Source organism: Sus scrofa, chromosome 7 (genome assembly GCF_000003025.6).
Source record: "Sus scrofa isolate TJ Tabasco breed Duroc chromosome 7, Sscrofa11.1, whole genome shotgun sequence".
NCBI lineage: Eukaryota > Metazoa > Chordata > Mammalia > Artiodactyla > Suidae > Sus > Sus scrofa.
The window spans coordinates 37912958-37935574 of NC_010449.5; the positions used below are offsets into that span (position 1 = coordinate 37912958).

The following is a 22617-nucleotide window of genomic DNA, read 5'->3' on the forward strand; positions in this document are numbered from 1 at the left end:
AACACTGTAAACCAGCTATAATGGAATAAATTAAAATCATTAAAAAAAAAAAAAAACCATCTGAATTAAAGGCTCCAGACATTAACATTTTTCAAGAGCTCCCCAAGTGACTCTAAAGTACAACCAGGAGTGAAGACCGCTGGGCTAGGTGATTTCCAAGACCCATTCATATTGTAATTAGACAACTGGAACAATTGTCTGGGTGATTAATCTGCCTTCAGCCTCTTCCTAAAGTCTGGCTTCCACCGCATTAATCTTCTTCAGACACTTGCTCTGTGACCTGAACCAAATCGTCTGGGAGCTTCCCATTGCACAGGAGAAAGTACAAACTTCTAGGCTGGCCATTAAGGGTCTCAAGTTGAACCCCCTCCAGGTTAGCCAGGCTGGATCCCTCATGGTTCCCCAAATAGGCCAGACTCATCGCGAGCCTCCAGCCTTAGCTGTGGGTATTCACTGAATGTCCTTTCCCCGCTGGTCTAAACGCCTCCCTCCCTCATGGCGTCCAAAGCCCCTGGAAGAATGAACCCTTTCTCAGTCCCTCTGCTGATGTCTTCTCTGCACTTTTTGTTTCTACTGCCCACCACGTGCATAGTCACTGTGCCATTTCCTTCACTGATTTGGCCTCTGCTGGCAGCCCAGGGCCACGTTCAGGGATACACCAGAATCCTGCAGGCAGGAGGCAGCAGATGAGCTGACAGCCACAAGACAGTACTTGAAGTGTCCCGGGGGAAGCAGTCCAGAGCACCAGGCTCCGTCCAAAAAGGAGCCTCTCACCTAGATGGGGTGGTTTGGGCAGATTTCAGTGAAATAGTGGTGTCTGACTGAGCCCTACAAAGGGAGACGGAAGAGTTAGCCAGTTTGGGAGGGTTTGAGCAAAGAACGTTCAGGCAGTGAAATCAGCACGTGCAAAGCCTGGAGAGAGAAGAGAGCACAGAGGGCACTCCGGGGGAAGGAAAGCATGTTCAAGTGAGACGGAAAGACTGGAGGTGGGAAAGGTAGTGAGCAGACACTAGATCATACAGACCCTTGAGGTCATATTGAGGAGCCAGAGGCACACCCTAAGCATGAAGTAGCGAAGACTCACACTAGCCCACAGGCGGCAGCAGTGGTGGGGAGTGCATGGATTTGAGGCAGGTTAGATAGAACTGTTGATTGACTGGCTATCGTGGAGGAATAAGGGTGACTCAGAGGTTCCTGGTGGTGACACCCAGGTTCACCGAAATAGAGAACGTGGGAAGAAACTGTGGTTGGAAGAGACGTTCTGAGTTACATTTAGGATACGTTTGTCAAATGTGAGGTACATGTGGGACCACCACGCTGTTTGGGAAACAGCTGCCTGTGCTGGTCCCCAGCATGAAATGTGGACTAAATTGTGATTGGCCGGTTGAGCAGCATGTGTCTGACAATGAAACAATCAGGATGAGTGTGTAAATGGGGTGGAAGAACAGCCAGAAGAGAACCCCAGAGCACCTCAGCACTTAGGGGGTGGACACAGAAAGAGGAGTCCATGGGTAAGACTCAGAATATTCCAGAGAGGAGGAGTAAAACCAATAGGGTTCAAGATTTTAGAAGGCAAGAAAGGAAAACGTGGCAGGTGGGAGGGCTGGGGTCCACGGAGCGGAGGAGTGTCACTGGGAAGCGGGCGGGAGGAGGAAGGAGGCAGGTGTTGACCTTGGTTAAGACTTGTTTGCATGGAGTGTAAACAAATATGTGGAAGCCAGTTTGCAGTAGACTGAGTGAGCAGAGATGCCCTCCAGAAAATGACAGCCGCTCCAATGAGGAGGCGGGGTCGGGGGACGAGCTGTTTTTCTAAGACATGGGAAAGGATTGAGCTTTCTTGAAAGCGTATGGGAAGGAGAAGGACACGAATTCCAGAACATTGGTGGGATTCTGTGTAGAAAAAAGGAAGGATGCTTCTTGCATTGTACCAAGAAAAGGGGGAAGGGATGAGTGGGGTGCAGGTGGGGTTGTGGCTTTGGTGGTAGAAAGTTGAATGAATTCTCACCTGGCTGACAGGTTTGAAGACCATGAAATAGCCTTCTGTGGAAAATGAGCAAGGAGCTGGCCCGGGGAAAGAGAAGATGGCTGGTCAGGGACGAGGGCCTGAGGTTGGACGCCATAATTGTGGTGCGCTGCTGCTGGTTGGGTTTGGGTGGGCCTGCGTGTTTTCCAGACGGTAAACTTGCAGAGGGCAAAGACTGAGTGTGCTGTCCTTCGGCTGCCTTCTCTGTGATTACCACGGTGTGGTGTGTACAGTTAACACCCAAATGTCTTAGTCAAGGTTGCAGCTCTCAGAAATTCACCCTAACATGTTTAGCAAAAAAGAACGTCTTGAAGTTCCCATCATGGCTCAGTGGTTAAAAAATCCGACTGGGAACCATGAGGTTGCAGGTTCGATCCCTGCCCTTGCTCAGTGGGTTAAGGATCCAGCGTTGCCGTAAGCTATGGTGTAGGTTGCAGACGTGGCTCGGGTCTGATGTTGCTGTGGCTCTGGCGTAGGCTGGTGGCTATAGCTCCAATTCGACCCCTAGCCTGGGAACCTCCATATGCCGCGGGAGCGGCCCAAGAAAATGGCAAAAAGACCAAAAAAAAAAAAAAAAGAAGAAGAAGAACATCTTGTGTAGTGTAGCTCCTTTATAAAGGTCAGAATCCAGGCTCTCTGCTATTCCCTTGGCCTCCTCTCTCCTTCAGGGCTTTCTCTCACTCTTCTGGACCAAAATAGCCACCCCAGGCCAACTTTACAATGTTACCCAAGCATTTAACAGAGGCCGGCAAGAGCAGTAATTTCCAAAACTTAGCAATGCATCAAAATCAACTGGAGAGCTTTTTTAAGGAGTTCCCATCTTGGCTCAGCAGTTAACGAACACAACTAGCATCCATGAGGATGCGGGTTTGATCCCTGGCCTTGCTCAGTGGGTTAAGGATTCAGCGTTGCCGTGAGCTGTGGTGCAGGTCACAGACACTGCTCGGATCCTGCATTGCTATGGCTTTGGCATAGGTCGGCAGCTAACCTCCAATTCGACCCCTAGCCTGGGAACCTCCATATGTCAAGGTGCAGTCCTAAAGAGATTAAAAAAACAAAATAAAAATAAAAATAAAACTGGAGAGCTTTTTAAAATCATAGATTCCTAAGCCCTACATTGGATTTCTGAATCAGTCTTTGCGGATGGAACCCAGAAACGTCTTTCAGAAGCTCTCCCAAGTGATTGTGATTTAATTAGTCTATAGACTTGAACTTGAGAACTACTGCCCTTGGGATTCCCTCCCCATCTCCCTATGCTAAATTCCAAGGAGAGAGAGTTTGGTTGGCCCACCTGGGGTCCTGGCAGCCTCAACCAGAGGAACCAGGCCTGGGCTACAGGAGGCGGTAGCCATGCCGGGCCTCTGCTGCTCTCCATGGAGTCTTAGTTCAAATTAGGAAAAAGTGCCCCTCTGAGCAAAGATGGAAAAGGCACCCCTCTGGGTAGAGAAGCTGCTCTCTGGAAGGCTTGGCACTTTCTCATTGGGGAAAGGTGCTTGCACCCTGGACTCTAGCTCTTAACGCCCTCTGGAAGGCAGGTGACAGACCTTCGTGTGTTCTCTAGCGTGCCAGCTCCTGCTCTTTTCTGTAGCAGGCGGGCAATTCCCAGAGAAGAGCATGGGCTGGGAAATCCCAGTGGCCTCCCTCACTCAGCAAATGCGTATTATTTAATGACTGTCATCGTGCTAATTTGTCATTGGTGTCTTATAAAGTGTACCACAGACATATAGAGGATCCTGATCCACTGGGGGTTTCTCTATGTTCACATGATATCAAGAGATGCACAGGATCCAAAGAGTTAAAATTGTCCATTGAGGGAGTTCCCTGGTAATCTAGTGGTTAGGACTCAGCTCTTTCACTAGTGTGGCCTGGGCTCAATCCCTGGTCTGGAAATAGATCCCGCATCAAGCCACTACATGCCACAGCACCCTCCCCCCCAAAAAAAGAAAATTGTGCATTGATCCCAGCAGAGTTCTTGGAGCTAAATTCTTTTTTTGGGGAGGGGGGCTGCACCCTCGGCATATGGAGGTTCTCATGCTAGGGGTCCAATCAGAGCTATAGCTGCCAGCCTACACCACAGCCACAGCAACACAGGATCTGAGCCGTGTCTGCAGCCTACACCACAGCTCATGGCAACACCAGATCCTTAACCCACTGAGCGAGGCCAGGATCAAACCTGCAACATCATGGTTCCTAGGCAGATTTGTTTCCACTGCGCCATGATGGGAACTCCTAGAGCTAAGTTCTTAACAAAATATCAAAATATGAAGAAAATGCATTTCAAGAGAAAATCTCTTAGGAGTTTAGAGGAAAAAAAAAAACACAGAATGATAAATTTTATTTCTGGAAAAGATTGTCAATTGGGGGGGCAACCTAAGTTTTGGGGGGATGAAAGTTGCTGGCTCCTGGGGAGGGGGATTGAACTAGGAGGAAGTCCAGACCCCTATGACTTACGCTGCAATGGAATTCATTCACTTCTTTTCTAGGTTTTTTTTTATTTTTGCTTTTTAGGGCTGCACCCATGGTGTATGGAAGTTCCCAGGCTAGGGGTGGAATTGGAGCTACAGCTGCCAGCCACAGCCACAGCCACAGCCACAGCCACAGGAATGCCGGATCCGAGCCGCCTCTGTGGCCTACACCACAGCTCATGGCAATGCCAGATCCTTAACCCACTGAGCAAGGCCAGGGATTGAACCCACAACCTCATAGTTACCAGCTGGATTGTTTCCACTGAGCCACTACAGGAATTCCCAGTAGGAATTTCATTTAACAACTATTTACTGTGTGCTCACTATGGTGTCAGGCCGTTCTGGTGCCGGGGGTGCAGACAGCATTCCTGCTCTGAAAATAAGAGGACTGAGAATGACAGTGACCAGCAAACATCTGGAAAGAGGGTGGCCCCTGGGGCAGCAGAGCTTTCCAAACATAGACCTGGTGAATGGAGGGGACTCTAGTGTGGTGGCCACACCGAGTGCCCAGTAGTTTACGGTTCTAATACCACCCAGGCCCTACCGGCCCCACCCAACCTCTGTGTTGCCCCACATAACAGCAGGACAGCAGGAGAGATCCTTTTGGTCCCGAGGGAGGGGACACCATGAGGCACACTGGCAGTAACTGGAAGGTCAAAATGCACTCATGCCAGCATTCAGCCCCCACACTGGTGGGTGCGCAGGCGGGGGCTGTGGCACACTGCCACCAGAACCTGCTCAAACGAGACGTGTCCCCTGTAGGTAGTACCTTGCTTTTAGACACAGCACTACTTTATCCCTTTCAGTGATGACAAATTTTCAAGCTTTGGCATTAGATTAGATTGTTCAGAGGTTTTTTGTTTTGTTTTTCTTTTTACTCTTTTGTATTGTGAAAAAACACATTTAGAGAAAAATGTATGAAACATACATGTACAGTTAACAAATAATTAAAAAGCAAATACTCATGCATCTCTCCACTCCAGAAATAGAATATCACCATTCCCCCCAAAACACCCCCTTCTCTGCACCCTCCTAGCCTCACCCCTTCTCCTGTCTTTTATGGTGATTTCTTCCTTGCTTTTCTTAAAGTTGTACTACTTATGTATATATGGATTTTGTTTTCTTTGTCCAGTAGCTGGAAGTAAGTCGTTCAAGGTCATGTCTGATAAAGTGGGAGATCAGGCCGGGTAATGCCATTTATTTATTTTTTTAAAAAGTCATGTGCTCCCGAAGCAGTAAGGATGTTATCTTGGCAGTTTTCCCGATGTGATAGGAGAATAATGTTTTTAAACTTTTGTTTGAGAATCTAACCTGACAGTGATGCTGGAGAGTCTGTGACAGGCTTGGTGGGCGTATTAAGGGATCTCTTAAAGCTTTTACCTATGAAATTAATTTTTCCCTTTGGGCAATATTTTTCACAGGCTCAGAAAAAAAGTTTGAATCAGACGTCCCCCATTTCTGCTTCCAAGACTGCAGAGGGCTTGAGGCAAGCGCCCATCCCAGGCCTCTTGAGCACTGCGCTGCCAGGTTAGGATTCCGCGCCGTGAGCTCTGCTCAGCCAGTCCCGACCTCCCAGCACCTGGGAACACTTTGCGCACCCCTCATCCTGCATCCGTCCTTTTCATCTTTTCAACCCCACCTTCACTCTGATCCTTTCTTCTTTCTGTTTCCTTTCCACCCAAATAATATATACCATTTTGCATCTGTACTACCATTTTATGTACCACTAAAAACGAAAGCACTTCTCTTTAAATTACAACACAGTAAATGATATGAAAAAAAATGTGCTACTTAGAAACAATAACATCTAGTATCATATGGCACGTGACACTTGGTGACTATCTTCACCTTGCTTTGCATGTGTATAGTTAGAATCCCTCCCCCTCACCCAAGACGGAAAGTAAAAAAGTACCCTGGGCTGTGTCTTCCACTTCTTCTAAAGCTTTGAACACCTGCACTACTCAGTGCTAGAAAAGATGAAAGCATGGACACTCCTAGTCAGTCCCCTAGTTGGGCCTCTCTTCCCTTAAATTGTGGGTATTTTGGGGTTCGTTAGTCCTGACGGATTACCAGTTTGAGGCCGATTCCTCAGACCTCAGATAATTTGAAACTGGAACCCCGACGGCTTTCATTTATTACCATTTATTTATGTGTTTATTTCTATTTATTACCTAAATGAGCTTTTATAATCCCCACCTCTGCCTCTAGAGCTTTGGTAGATGAATGAATGTATTTCCTGCTTTCCTTCCTCACCATGAGCATCCATGATAAAGAAATCCCGCTCGGATGTTCCAGAGTCAGTGTTACCTTGGCCTCTTGGGGTTACACCATGGGCCTGATTTACTGTTTCTGTTGAACATTGTCTTATGTGTTCATGCTAACAGGGCAGGATTCTGGAAGCAAAGTTATACCGGCGTCCTTAGGAACCACACAGCCACAGCAGGAAAAAGTAGTTGGATCATCTCCTGGCCAGCCAGCTGTACAGGTAGAAGCCAGTTTGCACTGCTTCTTAATGCTCAGCGTGACTGAAAGAAAATCCGATCGTGTCACCTTCTGCTTGCTAGCTGTGTCTGGCATCATCTCTGCAGTCAGCCCTGTCGCCCTGTGTGCCCACGAAAGTGTTCTCCGAAGACCTTCCCTGTGGGCCAGGCCTCGTTATGTTAATGTCGATAGGATGAACGTGTCTGTTCTATTGCTCTCTTATTTACAGTGCTGTCATTTCCCCATGAATTAATAATATACCAACAGCCAACACATGGTTGGCACTCAAAAAATGTAGTTTACTGTTGAATGGTAATGATCACTATCTTGTCAAAAGTACATCTGTTCCTCTTAGTTATATACAGATTTTTCTTTCCTGCAGGATTGTGTGAAGTAGTCAGTCCCTATGGTCTTTTAACCCATCCACTGGTCTAAAAAGGAGGGGGATATTTTTTGTTTTGTTTTCTAAGGCCTTGGTTTCTTCCCCATCAAACTCACCAGTTAATACATAAATAAAATTTAATGAAATTCGTAATAGACTAGACCTGCTGGAATACTCAGTGAAGGAACTGGCTCAGTTCTCAGGTCTGACTTAAGGCATATATATTCCTTACCGTGATCTAGGAAACGCCCTGGTAGATCACACACCTGGGCCAGATGTGACAGGAGTTCAGAAGTGCTTGCTCCCTCACTTACCACAGAGAAGATGAATTAAGGACCAGCTACTAAATTTTCAGATGTTCATGGAGCCACTACTTACAAATATGTTTCTTCAAAAATGTAATGAAGCATTTATAGAGGGAGTTGGGAATCGAGGCCTTAAGGTCCAAGCTGCATCCTTCCAAGGAACTGATAGCACTGCTTTCCATAATCTCGATCCAGTGCAACTTTGCCACATAGGTCTGTGGACGTCCTTGTTTCATTTTTCAGCAGGGCAGATTCTGCATTCTTAGAATCTGGTCTTAATACGGAGTTGAAAATATTTGAAACATAGTGACCTTTATGTGTAACTGTATCCTACTTATTTTTTCCACAAAAGGGACTAATAAGAGATGTGTTTTGTCTTTAGGTGGATGGTCATTCGGGAGGACAAAAGAGGCCTGCTGCAAAACAACTAACTAAAGGAGCTTTGTGAGTTACCTTCGGAAATGACCCATTTTGAACATTTTTCTAAGTTCCTAACCTTCAACAAATATACAGCAGAAGTCAGGTTATAATACTATATATTTTTTAAAGTATACTTTGAAAATCTTTCCCTATAGTATATTTCCATTAGGACCTATATATGTGTGTATGAATATATATATACATGAGTGTATATATATGTGTGTGTGTATGTGTGTGTGTGTGTGTGTGTGTGTGTGTGTGTGTGTGTACCTCAAATGTAGTTTGAGCCTACTGTTTACCCCTTTGTTGGGTTTTTGGTTTTTTCTTTTTACTTTTTAGGGTTACATCTGTGGCATATGGAGGTTCCCAAGCTAAGGGTCCAGTCAGAGCTACAGCTGCCGGCCTACACCACAGCCACAGCAACATCAGATCTGAGCTGATCTGCGACCTACACCACAGCTCATGGCAACGCCAGATCCTTAACCCACTGAGCAAGGCCAGGGATCGAACCCGCAATCTCATGGTTCCTAGTTACATTCGTTTCTGCTGTGCCACGATGGGAACTCCTACCCTTTTGTTCTTAAAGAGAATAGTTCTTTGTCTTTTTAGCAACCACGCTTACCCTTTGACTGGCCTCAGGGTCTCTGAGGAGAAGCATGGTGTGATAAAGGCCCATGTTGAGAACAGAAATGTTACCATAACCTTAGCTGACCAATGGGCAGGCATTGCCAAGGCCTGTGTGAGCGCCTGAACTTGAATGGCTGGTGGGAACACTGTGCTTTGGAGGCCAGGGTCATAGTTTGAGTCCCCCGTGGAGATGGCTAGACTAAACTCTAAGCCCATCATGGTATACAAAGTATAAAACTGAAGAAAAAAAAAAAAACAAAGCAGAGCTGCTCTGCTATAATACTAACGTTCCTGTGGGTCTTATTGTCTTTGCATGCAAATAGCCTTTGTGGTTAGATTTCTTACCATGGCTTCACAGCGACATTGGCAATTTCTCTTTCACAGCATTCTCCAGCAGTTACAGAGGGACCAAGCCCACGCGGTGACACCCGACAAAAGTCAGTTCCGATCACTGAGCGACGCGGTGCAAAGGCTGCTCTCCTACCACGTGTGCCAGGGCTCCATGCCCACGGAGGAGGACCTGAGGAAAGGTAAACAGGCTGGGCCTCAGAGGGCTACCCTGACACCAGAGGCCCTCCTAGGGACGCCCCACGGAAGAGCCAGAGCCATGTAGCCCTGGACGGTAGCCAGGCCTAACTTGTCCCCAACGTACTCGATTTCCCAGTCCTTGTTCAGGGTTGTGACTTCTTATTCTCAACATTCTGTGACAGGATCCCCACATATCTGAGTATTTTATGGACACATTTGAGGGCAGGGAATCCAGAGCATTGTTTGGACTCTGGCTACAGACAGGACAGCCCCAGACTAGGTGCTCTGCATGGTGCTTTAGGCACAGTCCTTGTGTTTAAGCAGAATACATACCCTTAGCTGTTACTATCCGTTTTAGGAATTAGATAGATATCATAGCCCCCAAAAAGCAGTGCTATATGTCAAGAAACTGGCAAAAAGTATAGCGATAAGGTCCCCTTATCCCAGCCTAGAACCTGACCCATTCTGACCTCAGGCCCCGCTGCCTCTCCCAGCTGTGCTGCGGCCGAGTTCACCCTCCTTCGCACCACCCTTCCCAGCCTTGACCCCGTCATGCCCTCCACTGCCTTCATCTCCCTGCGGCTGCCACCAGTCTTGCTCCCTGAGCCGAGTCTCTGATCAGAGCAGCCGTCAGTCCCCATGACCTTTCCTGGAGGTCCCGGGAAGAGCAGCCACGTCCAACATTAAATAGGGATGTGGAGGCTCTGCAAAGAGTGAAGTAGAAAAGGTGAGGCCTTTGAAGACACAAAAGGACAGACCACAGACCAGTTGGTGTCATTACGTGAAACAGGTCTTCCCAGCCCAGACAGTAGGACTTCACGGTCTCAACAATTTCATATTTTCTTGCTATTGGAAGGAAGTGGTGGCTTAGGTCACGTAAATTAGTAGATCATTCTCTGATGTTTGCTGCTTGTCTGGTTTTCTTTTATAGATGATCTTAAAGGCATTATGGTATCCTAATTAGAGTAAAGTTAAACTAGTTTTAACTTTACTAGAGTATCCTAATTAGAGTAAAGTTAAACTAGTTTTAAAATGAGTTTCAGGAGTTCCTGTCGTGGTGCAGTGGTTAAGGAATCCGACTAGGAACCATGAGGTTGCGGGTTCGATCCCTGCCCTTGCTCAGTGGGTTAACGATCTGGCATTGCCGTGAGCTGTGGTGTAGGTCGCAGACGCGGCTCGGATCCCGCGTTGCTGTGGCTCTGGCATAGGCCGGTGGCTCCAGCTCCGATTCAACCCCTAGCCTGGGAACCTCCATATGCCGTGGGAGCGGCCCAAAGAAATAGCAAAAAGACAAAAAAAAAAAAAAAAAAAAAATGAGTTTCAGAGAGTTCCCACTGTGGCACAGTGGGATAGGCAGTGTCTTGGGAGAACTGGGAAGCACGTTCAATCCCCTGCCCAGCACAGTAGGTTAAGGATCCAACATTGCCACAGCTGTGGCTTAGGTCGCAATTGTGGCTCGGATCTGATCCCTGGCTTGGGATATGGCCTGGCCTGTATACTGCAGGGGGGCGAAAAATGGGGGAAAAAAAGAGGAGTTTCTGGAGTTCCCTGGTGGCACAGCAGGTTGAGAATCCGGTGTTGTCACTGCTGTGGCTCAGGTTGCTGCTGTGGTGTGGGTTCAGTCCCTGGCCTGAGAACATCCACATACTGTGGCATGACCAAAAAAATTTGTTATGAGTTTCTGAGGTCACAGGCCAGTGAACAGTGAGGGAAGCAGTGCAGAAGCATGATGATTAACCGAGGAAGAGCTAAACCAAGAAGAGACAGTGCCGGACGTGTTTGAATAATGGAAGAGCAAAGCGTTTCGGCCCTAAGCAGTGAAAGACCAGGTGGTTTTTTGCACTCTCTTACTATTTTCCTTTCTCTCTTTTTAAAGTTGACAATGAATTCGAAACAGTTGCCACTCAGCTCCTAAAAAGGACCCAAGCTATGCTTAACAAGTACAGATGCCTGCTTCTGGAAGACGCCATGGTAAAGTTCTGCTACCAGGCACATTTGTTTCTTAAACTCCACAGGTCACAGCTCCTAATTCAGAGAGAAAAACTTCAAGGAATTACATTTTCCCAACATAGTTTAAAAGGCACAGATACTTAAGGAGTTCCTTTGTGGTGCAGTGGGTTAAGGATCTGGTGTTGTAACTCCAGCAGCTCCTGTCACTGCTGTGCCATGGACTCAGATCCTGGCCTAGGAACTTAAACATGCCAATGGTGTGGCCAAAAAAAAAAGATAGTGACACTTAAAATTGTAGGAAAAAACTTATCTTTGACTGTACCTAATACCAACAGCAGCTACATTTGCTGTGCTTTACATGGTTGACCACAATCAGTGCTATTGTTTTCCTGGTTCCCAGTGAGGAGCTAGGGCGTTGGTTACCCAATTTGCCCAACATTATATGGCCAGTAAGTTTGCAGTGTAACTAGCAGAGCTAGGATGCAGACTAGGACCACCGAACTCCCACCCACACTCCAAGGCTGTCTACTGCCTCTCACCAGCTGGAAGACATGGGAGCGGCCTGGCAATACTGTTGGTGAAGATCGTTCAGAGTAATATCTGAAAAGATGAGGTGGTGACAGACATTAAAATTAGTTTCGTCTTGTTTTCAATTGAGAGATCACTAATGTGTCATAAAAATCATGCTTATTTTCTAAATGTACAACCTGATGGATTTGAGTATGTTCACAAGACTGTGCACCCATCACCACTCCCTAATTCCAGAACATTCTCATCGCCCCCAAATAAAAACTAAAATTAGTTTTTAAAGCACCAGATAATTAGAGAAAGGAGTAAGATAGTTCAGAAAATGATAGACCAAACCTGTCTGAGATTTTTAGAAGCTAGAAGCAGTGCTAAAATCATATAGACGTTAGCAAATTGATCTCTTAAGTGGCTTTGAGTCAGCTTTAAAAATGTATCTTGGGGGAGTTCCCTGGTGGCTTAGCAGATTAAGAATCTGTCATTGTCACTGCTGTGACTCAGGTCACTGCTGTGGCGTGGGTTCTATCCGTAGCCCAGGAACTTCTTCATGTCGTGGATGCAGCCAAAAAAAAAAAAAAAAAGTACTTTGGGAGATTAGCTAAATTACATTATACACATCGTGTATACAGTATAGTATAAATATGTGTATGTATGTGTTTTTACTAAAATGTATATATTTACAGACATATCTCAGAGATACTGTGGGTTTGGTTATAGACAACGGCAGTAAAGTGAATATCGCTTTAAAGTGATTCACACAAACTTTTTGGTTTCCCAGTGCATGTAAAAGTTATGTTTATACTATGCTGTGCTCTACAATGTATGTAGTAGTGTTGCATCTGAAGCAACAATGTGCATACCATAATTTTAAAAATTCATTCCTAAAATATGCTAACTAACCCTCATCTGTGCCTTCAAGTGAGTTGTAATCATTTTGCTGGCTGAGGTTTTGAAATATTGGGATAATTACCAGAATGGGCTACAGAGACAGGAAGTGAGCAAATGTTGGAAAAATGGTGCTGATAGACTCTCTTGACTCAGGGTTGCCACAAACCTTCAATTAAAAAAAACCCAGGAGTTCTCGTCGTGGCGCAGTGGTTAACGTATCCGACTAGGAACCATGAGGTTGCGGGTTCGATCCCTGGCCTTACTCAGTGGGTTAAGGATCCAGCATTGCCATGAGCTGTGGTATAGGTTGCAGACTCGACTCGGATCCTGTGTTGCTGTGGCTCTGGCGTAGGCCAGTGGCTACAGCTCCGATTAGACCCCTAGCCTGGGAACCTCCATATGCCTCTGGAGCGGCCCTAGAAAAGGCAATAAAACAAAAAGACAAACAAAACAAAACAAAACAAAACAAAAAACATAGTATCTGCAAAGTGCAATGTAACAAAGTGTGTCAGTACTTATATACATTTATTAAAAAAAAAAAAAAGCCACAGCTGTGGCACAGGTTGCAGCTGGGGCACGGGTTTGATCCCTGACCCAGGACCTTCAGTGTGCTGCAGTTGCAGCAAAAAATTAATAATAATAAAAATAAAATTATACTACCAAAGTCTGAAATTGTTGTTCTTATAGTTAAGATTTGATTCTATACAGCCAAAAATAATTCTAAGGAAAGCCTTAATAAAAAAATATAATTATAGCATAGTACAATATAAAGTGAAACATCCTATTGAAAAGATTTCCAGGAGTTCCTCTTGTGGCTCAGCGGGTTAAGAACTTGACTAGTATCCATGAGGATATTATGGGTCCTCACTCAGTGGGTTAAGGATCCAGTGTTGCTGAAAGCTGTGGCATAGGTCACAGATACAGCTCAGATCTGGCATTGCCTTTGCTGTGGCTGTGGTGTAGGCCAGCAGCTACAGCTCCCATTCAACCCCTAGCCTGGGAACCTCCATATGCCACAGGGTGCCGCCCTCAAAATAAAAAGAAAAAAAAAGAAAGAAAATATTTCCAACATATTGGAAATTTTCTTAGGAGGAAATAAGAAACGTACAGAACAGGAGTTCCATGATGGCTCAGTGGATTAAGGATCTGGCATTGTCACTGCTGTGGCTCTTGTTACTACTTTGGCTTGGGTTCCATCCCTGGCCCTGGAATTTCTGTGCTGAGAGCCTAGCCAAGGGAAAAAAAAGTACAGAACAGTGTAAGTTACTGCCATTTTTGTGCAAAAATAAAGACGAATGTAAATTTGAGTGTGCACATAAAATATCTCTGGAGAAGTTTATTAAACTGCGTGGCACGATGCTGGGGAGGCAAAGAAGGAAGGCTTACTTTCACATCTCCTTTAGTACCTTTTGAAGTTTGTACCAGTGTTGTAAATTACCTTTTCCCCAAAAGTGCAATTTTTTTAAAAAAGCACATCCTATGTATGTAGCAAGGATACATGCAACAAAATGGGACCGGAACCTTTAGACCACATTCTCCTTTTCTCTTTTTTTCCTTTTTGGTTTCTTTTTTCTTACTGGCCACCCTGTGGCATATGGAGTTCCTAGACCAGGGATCAGATCCAAGCCACAGTTGCAACCTAAGCCCACCATTCTCCTTTCTGATTGCTTCCTTTGTCCCAAAGACACAGAGAGATGTTTGTACTTGTATGCTTGCTAAAAGGCATCTGAGGAGTTCCCGCTGTGGCGCAGTGGTTAACGAATCTGACTAGGAACCATGAGGTTGCAGGTTCAGTGCCTGGCCTTGCTCAGTGGGTTAAGGATCCGGCGTTGCCGTGAGCTGTGGTGTGGGTCGCAGACGCAGCTTGGATCCCTCATTGCTGTGGCTCTGGCGTAGGCCAGTGGCTACAGCTCTGATTAGACCCCTAGCCTGGGAACCTCCGTATGCTGAGGGAGCGGCCCTAGAAAAGACAAAAAGACAAAGAAAAAAAAAAAAAGGCATCTGAAATGACTACAGCCTCTCGTTTGCAGCGGATCAATCCCTCTGCTGAGATGGTGATGATCGACAGAATGTTCAACCAGGAGGAGAGAGCTGCCCTCTCCCGGGACAAGCGTCTGGCCCTCGTGGACCCCGGTAAGAAACTTCAGAGTAAAAGCAGAGGAGAGCTGCTGCCATGGTTCAGGAGCCGAGGCTTTGGGGACACTGAACCAACCTTTGGGGTAGGAGGCCTGAAGGTGGATCCTGGATTCCGGGGAATAAAAACCCAGAGTTGCGAGCAAGATATGAATACTCTTGAGTAGGTCTGTGTACTGCAAAATCCCAACTGCAATTTTCCATTCCGTTAAGTGATTCTTTTTTTTTTAAATGTTTTTATTATAGTTGATTTACAGTGTTGTGTCAGTTCTACTTTATAGCAAAGTGACCCAGTCATACATGTAAATATACATTCTTTTTCTCATGTAAACCTCCATCATGTTCCATTACAAGTGGTCAGATACAGTTCCCTGTGCTACACAGCAGGACCTCGTTACTTATCCATCCACTCCAAATGCAGTAGTTTGCATCAGTTAAATGATTCTTCTTCCCATTGTCAACTCAAACTTCTCAGTCTTTCTCTAGTTTTTGAGAACTAAAGAAAGTCAGAAGGCTTCCCAGAAGCAACTAAACCTCAGTGGATGGTGTTACTATGTGCAAGGCCCCCCGGGGGTGGGTGTATCAGTGAAACTCGGTCCCTGCCCACAGGCTGGTAGACTGCAGTGCTCCTTGTAGGTACCATTCTCTCACCCTGTTGGCTTCCTGCCAGTGCATGTGTGCCAGGTTTGACCCACATTCTGCTTTTAAAAACGAATTCTTGGGTTTCCCATTGTGGCTCAGTGGGTTAAGAACCTGACATTGCGTCTGTGAAGATGCAGGTTCAATCCCTGACCTTGCTCAGTGGGTTAAGGATCCAGCATGGCCATGAGCTGTGGTGCAGGTCTAAGATGCAGCTCGAATCTGGTGTTTCTGTATCTGTGGTATAGGCCTGTAGCTATAGCTCCAATTCGACCTCTAGCCTGGGAACTTCCATATGCCACAGGTGTGCCCATAAAAAGAAAAAAAAAATGAGGAGTTCCCGTCGTGGCGCAGTGGTTAAGGAATCCGACTAGGAACCATGAGGTTGCGGGTTCGGTCCCTGCCCTTGCTCAGTGGGTTAACGATACGGCGTTGCTGTCAGCTGTGGGTAGGTTGCAGACGCGGCTCGAATCCCGCGTTGTTGTGGCTCTGGCGTAGGCTGGTGGCTACAGCTTCGATTCGACCCCTAACCTGGGAACCTCCATATGCCACTGGAGTGGCCCAAGAAATAGCAAAAAAAAAAAAAAAAAAAAATGAGTTCTGTTTATTTTTTTCTAGCCTTTAAAATGTTTTAAACCCAGAGTTCCCTGGTGGCTCCATGAGTTAAGGATCTGCTGTTGTCACTGCCGTAGCATGAGTTTGATTCCTGGCCTGGGGAACTTCCACATGCATAGTCAAAAAAAAGTTTTAAATCAAATAACTTGGAGTTCCCATCGTGGCTCAGCAGTAATGAACCCAACTAATATCCATGAGGATGCAGGTTCAATCCCTGGCCTCACTCAGGGAGTTAAGTATCCAGCGTTACTGTGGCTGTGATGTAGGCCGGCAGCTGCAGCTCTGATTGGACTCCTAGCCTTGGAACTTCCATATGCGACAGGTGGGGCCCTAAGAAGAAAATAAATAAAATAATAACATTAAAATAGTTCATGGAATATTGGTTTTTACACATACTTTCACCGTCCTATAAAAGAAATGTTGAGGGGTTCCCATCGTGGTGCAGCAGAAACAAATCCAACTAGGAACAATGAGGTTGCGGGTTCGATCCCTGGCTTGCTCAGTGGGTTAAGGATCTGATATTGCTGTGGCTGTGGCATAGGCTGGCAGCTACAGCTCCTATTCAACCCCTATCCTGGGAATCTCCGTTTGCTGCAGGTTCTGTCCTTAAAAAGCAAAAACAAAAACAAAAAAGAGCAAGGGAGCCCTCTAGCATCTTTTCAAAGAGGTTTGTCCTCCCCCACCCTGCGGGTATTGTGCTTCTGCGCCTTCCTGGCTGTGAAAGACCGATTCGGTGGGTGGGCCGGGCTGGAGAGGGTGGGTTTGCACTGGCCCACTGAGGGCCTTCTTCTCTCATTCTTTCATTAATGTTCTCTTTGTTCCCTTTTCCAGAGGGTTTTCAGGCCGATTTCTGTTGTTCCTTCAAACCCAGTAAAGCTGCTCCTGAGACGCAGTTTGGCAGGAGTGACCAGCCAGGCAGTAAAGCAGCCAGTTCTGTGCATCTGCCGGCCAAGGCCCAGAGCAGAGACCGAGCCAAACCAGGCATGGCAGAACCAACAAATCATGACCAATTTCATCTAGTGCCTAATCACGTCGTGGTCTCCGCAGAAGGAAGCATTTCCAAAAAAACCGAATGCCTCAGCAGAGCCCTGAAATTTGACAAAATGGGCTCAGTTCAGTACCAGAGTGCGTCCGACGACAAAGGCAGCCGGAGAGACTCCCTGAAAGGCAGCGAGTGCTCGCCCGGCCCGGAAGGACACCGGAAAAACTCGTCCAGACCAGACCACGGTCCTGAGAGCAAACCCTCCAGCATCCTAGCGGACTCTCACCTGGAGCTGACGTGTAACAGCTCCTTCCAGGACAAGTCTCTGAGGAATTCTCCAAAGAATGAGGTTTTACACACGGATATCATGCGAGGGTCCGGCGAGCCGCAGCCGGATCTCCAGCTCACGAAGAGCTTAGAGACAACGTTTAAGAACATCTTGGAACTCAAAAAGGCTGGGCGGCAGCCCCAGAGTGACCCCACGGTTAGCGGCTCTGTGGAGTTAGACTTCCCCAGCTTTTCTCCAATGGCTTCGCAGGAAAACTGCCTGGAAAAGTTCATCCCGGACCACAGTGAAGGCGTCGTAGAAACGGACTCCATTTTAGAAGCAGCTGTAAATAGCATCCTAGAGTGTTAATAGCCGCAGTCCTCCCCGCCCCGGCCCGGGACCCGCCCGCCCCGCGGACAAGTCACATCCTTCCCTGGCAAAAGCGATGGAAACGGTCTCCTGTCTCCAGCCTGCTTGATCTTTCATCACAGGTTATTCTTTCTAATCTCGACCCCATCCTTTGTTTCAGAGCAATACTCGTCGTGGTTACAGGGAAATCCTTTAGGAAGACTGATCCTTGTTAGAAAGCAGTCTGATAGGCCCTACACATTTCAAGTGTTTGGAAAGTGCTTAGAGTCCTTTTTTGTTTGTTTTATTTAAAAAAAGAAAGAAAACACTGTAACTCAGTGAGATCACAGTATACTTGGCCCTGGGTAAAATCCTGACAATCATAAGTCGTTTGAAAAGAACAAGACTTATTAAAGAAAATCAAATGGGACTGATAGAAGATACTTTTTAAAAAAAATATCCCACTGCATCTCCAAATTTTGGCTTTGGGGGGTGGTGTCTTGGGGTTGTGGTGGTCGGGAGAACCGTGGCTCTCCCCTCAGCCGGCTCTGAGCAGTCCGTCCCGGCTGCCCGGACCCACAGCCCAGGCGTGGGCACCCGCAGCGCACACGCAGGGCTCCGCAGGGCTTCCTTGTTCATCGTTCAAGTGCTTTTCTGATGCTCCCAGAGCAAAACCTCACCTTTTCCGCATATCCACGTTGAATCTCATCTAGGGAACATTTTGTTCTGAGTTGCGACAGCATGACTCGAGGTAATCTCGCCAGGCTAAATAAAGGCAAAGAGAAACCAGTTAAAAGGCACAGTGTATAGGGGAAGCCGGGGTAGAGCCATGAGGAATATAATATGTATATATGTAAAAGCATATATATGTTAACTATTGAGAAAAAAAACAAGCGTTTTGCATTCTATCATTGGATCTAGTCAACATACAACGTATGTTTTTGTTGGTTGCTGGGTTTTGTTTCATTTAACCTCTCTTCGCACCCTCTCCCACAACAAATAGCCAAGCGCATCAAAAGCACTTTCATTTGAAAACTATGTTGTAATTTTTCAGTTTAAACGTTAAGGGGACTTTGGCCTTGTTTCTGCTTCTTGTTGTCTGAGAACGGTAGTCGCCCCCCACCCCCACCCCGCAGCGATCATTACCAAAACACAGACAAACCAAAGGTAGCCAGCCGGCCAGCCCACCACCGAGAGGAGAGATCTGAGACACGGGATTCCCACTTGAGAGCCAAAGGACAGCCCTGTCACGGTTTGTGTTTGGCCCATGTCCACGTTCGTGAACGTGACTTAGTGCTTTATTTATTTATATTTCTTTTCAGGGAGCTTTCCCCATTTTCCTCTCTTGTATACCTGCCCCAGGCCATCGAGTTTCTGTTGTCACTTTCATCCTCAATGTCATTGTAACCGGCAGTATCTCCCAGCACTGGGAAAGCCACATGTGGCGTTGTGTGTACCCTCATACGTACAGGTGTGCGTGCGTGCGTGGGTCTGGGCTGTTCTGATCCGGAGGTCGTTTTGGCTGCGGTGTGCACACGCCCACCCGCTCTCTCCTTTCCTCTGTCCATCTCTCTGGCTTTTGAGGAGCACCCGCTGGCCTTTCCTCTGACTCGTTGCCAGGATCTGCCTCTGGCCGTTCCCAGAAGGGGGACGACCCCACTGGCATCGTGTTGGGCATTTCTTTTCCAGGTTGGCCTGTGATGGAAAGGAAGGCTTCTGATTCCTAGAAAACACAGCAACAGAAGTCCTAGACTCTCCCCGCCCCTTCATCCCCTGCACAAAGAAACCCTTCGAGACAGCCAGCCTTCACCTTCTCCCTGCCCCCGCCCCCGAGCCAATAGAAATTGGAAAATCTGGGCCGTTTTACGGTTGCCATGGTTTCCTTACTTGTGCCAATGTCCAAGTTACGGATTCCCCCTTTTCTTGTATTGTAACATATTAGAAAGATAAGTTGGTGTTGCCAGTTGGAACTTTCTGTTTGGGCAGCTCTGGGGTGACACCCTGCCCTGAACCCCATGATTTCAGAGGCCCTTCTTCTCTTAGGCCTCATGCTCCCCTAATTCCTAGCAAGGCTTAGGGATGGTCCCTCCCGATCAAATTCTTCTCATTGTGGAAAGTCATGCCCAGAAGCCTTCACGTATGAAGTTACATTAATTACTTAATCAATGGAATTCTTAGAAGACGAGATAAGCTTCATGTACGTTGTCACCTCTCTTTCTGCCCTGTTCTGCCCTGCCGCCCCAGTCCTAGCTTTTCAATCTACCATCTGAAAGGGTTCTTTAAGCCCTGACACCTGTCTAGCAAACGGAGAGCCTAATTTACCAAAATGAAACTTGTAAATTTTTGTGTCCTTGTATGTAAGTTTACTTTTTATTGAGGGAAGATTCTAGATAATGACGAATGACGATTACGAAATGTATTTTACTCCTGTGATTAGGTCATAACTCGCATGTCCAGGCCCCTCTGGGAAAGGGTTAGAGCTCCGCCTGGGATGGCCAACATTCACTTGTTCAGGTTCCTTAGTCAAAATTCAGTTTTAGAACTACTTGTACTCAGTAACAAAAATCATTTTCTTTCTTTCTTTTTTTCCCCCTTTCTGTTGTTGTGGAAAAGCGTGAATTTGTTATTAAGCGTTTGATTTTCTGTGTCCTTAAGTACTGCCTAAAGATAAAAGCAAATTTTAAACTGGCAATTAAGAAAAAGAACTATTTTAGCTGTGAAGAATTTAGTAGATTTTGTTAGATTAGGGAGGCCTTACAGACTGACTTGACTTAAAGAGGACGCGTCACTCACTGTCAGTGTGGTGTGGGCTTTATTTGCTTCAATACCTTCATTTGTATAGTATGTCTCACTTGAAATTGCTTTGTATACATTTTGTAAAAATATTTATAAAATGTTTTGTAAAAAAAAGTATAACAAATTGCAGTTTATTTTGTTATGTTGGATAAATACTGTTAAAAGAAACCAGTCAGTAACTATATTGTTAATCCATGGTTAGGAAATGTTTAGTTGGAGATTACAAAATGAAACAACCATTGCAATACAGCCAAAGATTTGGGAAAATGTGCAACTGTGATTGTCTTGATTTTGCAAAGAGGAATGGCCGCTTTTCCCAGAAGAAAACGGTAAGTGTTGAGTGGGAGTTCTGTTATTAAATATATTTATCACTATCAAAAAGTAGCCCAGCCAGCAAAGGGATAGGATTTTTATTGCTCAGCCTTTCCACACAGTTACAAATTAAAGTTGGTCTGTGAGAAGGTTTAGTGCTGGACATCTCTGGTCTCCCTCCCCCGCTCACACGGGCGCTTAAGGAAGAGGGAAAAACACGTTAGATAAATGAGCCTCAATCTGCAGGAAGTTTCCCTGAATAATTGTATGTCTTTTGTTTCTGCAGGTTCAAGAAAGCGAAGGGATAGGTAAAAAATGAAAAGCTCTTTTACATAAGACTTTTTCCAGAATTAACACCTGTCTCTTTGGCTTCACGCTTTTGACCACACTGCGTTAGGAAAACACCTCTGTAACCTTATCTGTAAAATCAGCCCCAGAAGGCCCTTCCCTCACAAGTGCGACTCTACCCAAAATGTTAGGGAAACTACCAGAGGGGAAACTTCTGGGGGCGAGGGTATAAGTTTCCTCAAATTTTTCTTCGGGGTCTAGAATTTATATTTATACTCCTTACTTTATGGTTGAATTGCTCCCTCCAACCCCCACCCTCACCGCCACCCCCTTAGGAAATTGTTCTCATGGAACTAACGGAAGTTCGAATAATTATGGCGAGAACAATTCCATCAGTGAATGGATCCCTTAACCTCTTTGGCAGTGGTGTCCTGCAGCAGAGCTTCCCTTCCTGCTAAGGACAAACATGTGTCCAACATGACATTCTAGCCTCTTCAGGCCGTTTGCAATGGGTGTGTCCCATGAGAAAGAGTTAGAAGGATCATCTGGCTGCTTAGTTAGGAGCAGAGGCTGTGGGTTCTGCAGGGACATTCCCAGAGGAAAGACCAGATACCTTCCCTTAGGCTGGTTAAAGCCTTCTGCCCGGTGGATGGGAGCCCTTGCTCCGGGAGAGGGGTCCTAGTGCTCCCTGATGACAGTAGCCAGGGGATTACTGGGGGAAGGGAAGGGAAAAAAAAGAAACTCCACCTTCTAGGGGCACTGAAACCGCATTGCTCAGGGAGGCCTCAGCCGTGCTGTCCTCAAGGGGCTGGGACCTGGGTGCAGGCTCTGGCTCTGCTTCAAGCCTTCATGCTCTTGAGACAGAGGTAGGAATCGGGGCATCTGGCTTTAGGCACCAAACGCCTATGGAGGGAGTTCCTGTCTGCTGCAGCGGAAACAAATCCGACTTGGAACCATGAGGTTGTGGGTTCCATCCCTGGCCTCACTCAGTGGGGTAAGGATCCCGAGTTGCTGTGGCTGTGGTGTAGGCTGGCAGCTGCAGCTCTAATTGGACCCCTAGCCTGGGAACCTCCATATACGGTGGTCGAGGCCCTAAAAAGCAAAACAAACACATACGGAGGAGTTTCCAGACTCTGTGCTAAGTACTAGGGATCACGGCTCAATTAGGTATGATTTCTACTCTCTAGGAGCTTGGTCTAGAGAGAAAACAAGCACACAAATAACTACACATCAAGAAAGAAGAAACGGGAGCTAAAATTCTTCCAGATTGCCACCTGGTAGAGAGCTGCCATCTCTATTCCCCTGCCCCTCAATTTCCATGGTTCTTAGTGCAGTTTCCTGAGTTATGTTTGAGGAAGAAAGTATACTGTTTTCGGCCATGCCCATAGCATGTGGAAGTGCTGGGGGGTCGGACCTGTGCCACAGAAGCAACCTGAGCTGCTGCAGTGACAACACCAGATCCTTAACCCACTGCACCACAAAGACACTCCAAAAAAAGTATACTCTTTGCAGAAATGAAGATAAAGGAATTTTAGAGTGTTAACCATGTGGAGAAATCAACTTCTGTGTACACACAACCTGTAGGAGCACATCTGTAGGATAAAGTGGATTCTCTAATGTGAATAGCCTGTAATTACACTGC

General features: G+C 46.4%; 1 protein-coding gene across 5 annotated transcripts in view; it reads left to right on the forward strand.

Moving 5' to 3' along the window:
• The window catches only part of BICRAL (BRD4 interacting chromatin remodeling complex associated protein like), an 81447-nt gene extending 60805 nt beyond the window's left edge, over positions 1-20642 (forward strand). For all 5 annotated transcript variants that reach the window (XM_021098729.1, XM_021098728.1, XM_021098730.1 and 2 more), the window contains 7 exons: positions 5910-6015; positions 6873-6973; positions 8039-8100; positions 9088-9233; positions 11108-11202; positions 14625-14727; positions 16813-20642. In XM_021098729.1, the coding sequence (XP_020954388.1) occupies positions 5910-6015; positions 6873-6973; positions 8039-8100; positions 9088-9233; positions 11108-11202; positions 14625-14727; positions 16813-17600 (1401 nt within the window). In that variant the 3' untranslated portion in view covers positions 17601-20642. The remainder of the gene's footprint in view (positions 1-5909; positions 6016-6872; positions 6974-8038; positions 8101-9087; positions 9234-11107; positions 11203-14624; positions 14728-16812) is intronic.